Below are 6,682 nucleotides of genomic sequence, written 5' to 3'. Positions count from 1 at the left end.
TTATTTATTGGCTGAGTTTTGGGGCCAAACCAAAATATCCTCATATCAAAACAGCTACAGTAAAGTGGCTCTATTAAAATAGATCTGTCAGAACCAAGAGTCGAGATGTCACCTGCTTCTGGCACCTGACTTTGGTTGGTCCTCTTTAGCATGGCCTTGCCTTCTGTTCTGCTGTATTCTGGTGTGTGGCTCACCAGAAGAGGTGCTAGCACTAGGGCTGCTTTTTATTCTGCTGTTCCAAGCGAGGACAATGTAGGTGTCACAGATGAAACTTGTCCAGAAGCCAAACAGGACGCTAATGGCATGGCCACGTGCTTCCACCTCCCTGTGAGGCAGCCTGGCTGGCATCAGTCCTGTTTCCAACCTCCCTCCTGCCCCTCTCCACCCACGAGCTCTTGTTGGGTCAGAAATGCAATTCTTTGATGGTGCCAGACAGCCAGATGATGCTGGAAAGAAAAAAGAAAAAGCAGATTTCTAAATTAAGCACAAGGCTCGTTTATAAAAATAAATAGCCACAGCCTAGCAACGTGCTCACAGCTCAGCTTCCCTCAGTGATGAAACCTCTGTGGTTAGAGCCCGAGATGACACAGCCTTCAGAAGGCCCCACGCCCTGGGCCTTCCCCGTGCTCTGGCCCTTCCCCGTGTGTAGTACTCACCTGGAGAGTGCTGACAGTGGCACTTTGAGGGTCCCACTCTTCATGAAAGGCCAACCAAAGGCCAGGTTCCAAAGAGCAGAGGGGAAGCAGAGCTTTCCAAACTTAATGAGGCACATGAACACCAATAGACTCTTGGCAGTGACTAACGTACCTAAAGCAAAAGTGGGTGAAGTGCCTCAGGCTGCCCTATTAAACGGAAGTCCCTCCTTGAGACCATGTCTTCTGTGTTCACCCTTGAATGCCCGGTACCCAGGTTAGCACACGGCACACACCGCACCCTCCGTAACTGTGTGATGGAAGTATGAATGAATGAATGAATGAATGAATGANCTGGCCTTAGTCCTGTTGGGACACAAAAAGTATGTCTATAATGCCCTTGGAGCCTCAACAGGCTGAACGTTTCAGGAATGGGACACAGTACAGAAAATTTAATACTGCCACCAGTCCTCCCCAGTCATGAAATGATAAAATAAGCCCAGGATGATCCTGAGACAGCCCTCAGATCATTCTGAATCCCGTAGGAATCCTAGTGTGGTTGATGGGGACGATGTGGCTCCACCTTGACTTCTGGGAGCAGTNTGACTTCATTCTCAACTATTTCCTGACTCCCGATATTTCTCCCAGTTTGGACATCTACTAACCCTTTCCCTCACCTGTCTCCAATTCATACACCCTTTATCCCCAGAGGTAGAATCAACAATGCAGTGAAGGTCAGGGTTGGACCGAAGCTCACAGATGGAGTGTAAAATGCCTATTTTACTCATCGTTAATTTTTTTAATAGCTGAACACTTATTTATTGGCTGAGTTTTGGGGCCAAACCAAAATATCCTCATATCAAAACAGCTACAGTAAAGTGGCTCTATTAAAATAGATCTGTCAGAACCAAGAGTCGAGATGTCACCTGCTTCTGGCACCTGACTTTGGTTGGTCCTCTTTAGCATGGCCTTGCCTTCTGTTCTGCTGTATTCTGGTGTGTGGCTCACCAGAAGAGGTGCTAGCACTAGGGCTGCTTTTTATTCTGCTGTTCCAAGCGAGGACAATGTAGGTGTCACAGATGAAACTTGTCCAGAAGCCAAACAGGACGCTAATGGCATGGCCACGTGCTTCCACCTCCCTGTGAGGCAGCCTGGCTGGCATCAGTCCTGTTTCCAACCTCCTTCCTGCCCCTCTCCACCCACGAGCTCTTGTTGGGTCAGAAATGCAATTCTTTCGTAATAACTTCGTATAGCATACATTATACGAAGTTATACGATTCCCCTCCATACTGGCCAGAATGAATGAATGAATGAATGAATGAATGAATGAATGAATGAATGAATGAATGAATGAATGAATGAATGAATGAATGAATGAATGAATGAATGAATGAATGAATGAATGAATGAATGAATGAATGAATGAATGAATGAATGAATGAATGAATGAATGAATGAATGAATGAATGAATGAATGAATGAATGAATGAATGAATGAATGAATGAATGAATGAATGAATGAATGAATGAATGAATGAATGAATGAATGAATGAATGAATGAATGAATGAATGAATGAATGAATGAATGAATGAATGAATGAATGAATGAATGAATGAATGAATGAATGAATGAATGAATGAATGAATGAATGAATGAATGAATGAATGAATGAATGAATGAATGAATGAATGAATGAATGAATGAATGAATGAATGAATGAATGAATGAATGAATGAATGAATGAATGAATGAATGAATGAATGAATGAATGAATGAATGAATGAATGAATGAATGAATGAATGAATGAATGAATGAATGAATGAATGAATGAATGAATGAATGAATGAATGAATGAATGAATGAATGAATGAATGAATGAATGAATGAATGAATGAATGAATGAATGAATGAATGAATGAATGAATGAATGAATGAATGAATGAATGAATGAATGAATGAATGAATGAATGAATGAATGAATGAATGAATGAATGAATGAATGAATGAATGAATGAATGAATGAATGAATGAATGAATGAATGAATGAATGAATGAATGAATGAATGAATGAATGAATGAATGAATGAATGAATGAATGAATGAATGAATGAATGAATGAATGAATGAATGAATGAATGAATGAATGAATGAATGAATGAATGAATGAATGAATGAATGAATGAATGAATGAATGAATGAATGAATGAATGAATGAATGAATGAATGAATGAATGAATGAATGAATGAATGAATGAATGAATGAATGAATGAATGAATGAATGAATGAATGAATGAATGAATGAATGAATGAATGAATGAATGAATGAATGAATGAATGAATGAATGAATGAATGAATGAATGAATGAATGAGTGAATGCTGCCATCCCATCATCAATGCTTCCCAGACTCTCCACCTCAAATAGAGCGAGCTCCAGAATCCAAAGAGAGGCATTCTTCTCCTGATTATCACACGTATTGAAGAGGCCATGTTCCCTGGATTGCCTGTTTAAATCTGAGCCCACAGCTGAGTGAGCACCTGGAAGTGATTAGAGAGTGCGGGCTCTTACTGCCCCTGGTGCAGGTGGTGTTGCTGTCACAATGCGGAGGGGCAGAGGATGTGGATATGCAGTTGGTAATAATCGTTAGCATTCCTGAACCTTCTCTTGTTCTTTAGGCGGCAGCAGCTCCGAGAGTAAGGTGTTGCTAAACACAGAAGCTACAGGACAAAATAGCACATGAGCTTCTGGCCTTAGTCCTGTTGGGACACAAAAAGTATGTCTATAATGCCCTTGGAGCCTCAACAGACCGAACGTTTCAGGAATGGGACACAGTACAGAAAATTTAATACTGCCACCAGTCCTCCCCAGTCATGAAATGATAAAATAAGGCCAGGATGATCCTGAGACAGCCCTCAGATCATTCTGAATCCTGTAGGAATCCTAGTGTGGTTGATGGGGACGATGTGGCTCCACCTTGACTTCTGGGAGCAGTTGCTTCTGTGAGGTCCCAGATATTCCCTCATGATCAGAGAGTGGTCAAGGACAATGTGTCAAAGTCATAAATCACCATCTCAGAGAAACTGGCCCACAGCATCACTCAGAAATCTGTCTTTAGGCCTCCTTGTCTGGCCTGACCAGAAACAGTAAAAACACATCCATGTCAGTGAGAAAAAGGTTCTTAATTAAATTCAGATGTGCCAGAACATACTATAGGTCTATTTTTGGAATAATCTATACGAGACAAAAAATCCAAACAGCAGTAAAAATGCTATAATAATTTGGCTTCAGATAGCACACAACAGAAAAGCATGAGTCCTCACAGACTCCTAGACTATTTCAATCCCACAGCCTCCCAGAGCACCAAAGCCAGGGCACTGGAACATTTAGGAAGAGAGACTCCAGCAGTGACCTCATTAGGACACAGCCCCAGCAAAGGGTCCGCACACAGACTGGTCACTCTACCCCCAAATCTACAGTGGTCCTAAGGAAAGCCATCTGCAGAGCAGACCAACCACGGCATCTACAGCTGCAGGCCTCTGCTCCAGCCTGGTAAGGCACAGTGTGGTCCGCGCATCCCTAACACTGCACGCCCAGAGCTCTTGCTTCTGATGCAGCTGCTCAGTGATAAGACCCCACCCACCCACTGTCTCTATAGAGGCTACAGAGATTCACGAGAACAGAGTCCAAGACTGTATTACTCCATTTTTGTGTTGCTATAACAGAATACCTGAGACTGGGTAATTTATAAAGAACACAGTTTTATTTGGCTTATAATTCTGGGATAGCTGACCTGGCACGGGCCTCAGGCTGCTTCTACTCATGGCAGAAAAGCAGCAGGCAGCCAGCAGGTACAAGCAGATCACATGGTGAGAGGAAGCAAGAGAGAGAGAGAGAGAAGGTGCCAGGGTCCTATAAACAACCAGCTCTCGTGGGAACTAGTGAAGTGAGAAGAACTCACTCATGACTCCCCCCCAGGGCATTATCTATTCATGAGGGCTCTGCCCCCATAACCCAAATGCCCCCCAACATTGCCAAGTTGGGGATCAAATTTCCACATGAGTTTTGGGGGGACAACACATCCAAACTCTATCAAAGACTTAGCTCTGTGACCTCAACTACAGTGGAAACTCACTTTCCTTATTTGTAAAATGGGAGTGTAGAAACTTTCTGCCTCCCAAGATTGTGTGAGGATCAAATTAAAACACGTTAAGTTCAAGTGCTTCTGAATCGCAGACTGTTGTTCTAGGTGACAATGTTTTATACACTGTAAACGTATGCAGCGAGAAGTTTGCTTCTGATGTGAGCAGCGAGACTTCCTTTGTTGCAAACTTTTAGGTTCTCAGTGTTCTAGGGTTTGGTCCATCCTAGTTGTAATCCTAACTTTTTGCAGAGACCCCTGGCCAATTCCTTGGCTTTACATACCAAAGACTTCTAACACTTTTTAAATTGTGTTTCTGTAATTACTTCTCTCCTCTTACAATCCCTCAAAAAGTGCCAAAACTCTAGAACACGTGAGGGACATCAGGGCTCACACGGTGCACCCCTTCACTTTGCAGGTGGAAGCACAGAGGCACAGAAAGGTAGGCACCTGTCCACATTCACCTGTGGAGCTTTATTCACCCTGTCCTTGGTTTCTCCCACAGCCTGGTGGTGTCTGCCCTCCAATGAGCACCACAGTTCAGATTCCACTCTTCTGGAGCTAGGACATTCATCTTCTCCTGCCCTCGGACATCAGAGCTCCAGATTCTTGGGCCTTCAGACTGCAGGACTTATACCAGCAGTGCTCCAGTTTCTCAGGCCTTTGGACTGAGCTTACTGGAACTCAGACAGCTTTACACCACCAGCTCTCCTGGTTCTCCAGCTTGCAGACAGCATATTGTGGGACTTCTTGGCCTCCATAATTGTGTGAGCCAATTCCCAGAAGAATCTCCTTGTCTATATACCTATGTATCTATCTATCTACCTATCTATCTTATTGATTCTGTTTCTCTGGAGAACACTGACCAATACAGATTTTGGTGTTCCCTCCCCCATGACAGCTGCACTCCCCACTTTTGAGTGAGTAACTATTACGTAAGTGAGTTATATTACTTGGATGTGGGGGGTGGGGGAAGCAGGAGGATGGTACACAGTTGAGGGCAAGTGGTTATTAAAGAATGGCTGTTCCAGGAACAGGTGCCTCTGGTGATCGTGATGCCTCCTCTTAATAGATTATGTATTTAGAATTTTCCTTCTATTTTTGAAGAATAAATATATAATCATTTCATTTTTGTAGTTATTCACATTAATTTACATTCTCCCAGAAATGACAGATTACATTCATGCAAAGCATAGATGCGCCTAACATTAATTGTCGCGTTGTTTCAGAAGGATATGTTAAGAAGGGAACCAGGATTCATTGAGTGACGATTCTCTAGCCTATGCTTACCTTTCTCTCAGCAGATGACCTTATATCTATCCAATAAAAAAATTAAGGTTATTTTGTGTGAAATCCTACCCCTTCCCCATCCCTACACCTATCTACCATGTGAAGCCAAAGGTCTTCCCCTCTCTGTCTTCCGCATACTACCTACCTACATGAAGGAGGGTTGTTCACTCTGCCTACAACTATAACTCTGTGTGCTAGGCCTAGGGTGACCAACCATCCTTGGTTTGCTCAGGACTGGGGGGACTCCTGGGACCCTGGACTTTCAGTGCTAAAATTGGGAACATTCCAGGCAGACCAAGACAAGTTGATGACCCTAGTAGGCCCATGTCTTCTCTCCAGGGACCTTTCCAACAAATTACAGGTCACAATTGGATGAATTGATGCCAAATAGAACCAAATTGCTGTGTGAGACTGAAGGCCAGGAAGAGAACTGGAGTGGGTGAAGCAATGAAATGTAGTGATTTGTTTTTAAAGAAAAGATCCACAAATACGGTGAGAAAAACCAGGAGGAGGATATCCTACTATCCAGGTGAGCAGAAGAGCAGAAAAGTTACATTGGGTTCACATAAAGATACAGATCCCACTTATCAAAAAGAAAAAAGCTTGATTGTAAATCAGA

The 6,682-nt window shown here is 42.9% G+C and overlaps 1 protein-coding gene across 1 annotated transcript in view; it reads right to left on the bottom strand.

Moving 5' to 3' along the window:
* Positions 1 to 125: 125 nt before the first annotated feature.
* SMIM2 (small integral membrane protein 2) overlaps positions 126 to 6,682 on the bottom strand; it is a gene marked incomplete at its 3' end in the record, with an annotated part of 20,003 nt that continues 13,446 nt past the window's right edge. Inside the window, 3 exon segments of the mRNA XM_008579956.1 lie at positions 126 to 336; positions 338 to 371; positions 657 to 807. Of these exon segments, the coding sequence (XP_008578178.1) occupies positions 126 to 336; positions 338 to 371; positions 657 to 807 (396 nt within the window).

Source organism: Galeopterus variegatus, unplaced genomic scaffold (assembly GCF_000696425.1).
Source record: "Galeopterus variegatus unplaced genomic scaffold, G_variegatus-3.0.2 Scaffold1993, whole genome shotgun sequence".
Taxonomy (NCBI): domain Eukaryota; kingdom Metazoa; phylum Chordata; class Mammalia; order Dermoptera; family Cynocephalidae; genus Galeopterus; species Galeopterus variegatus.
This window is presented reverse-complemented; position numbering and strand designations above follow the sequence as displayed.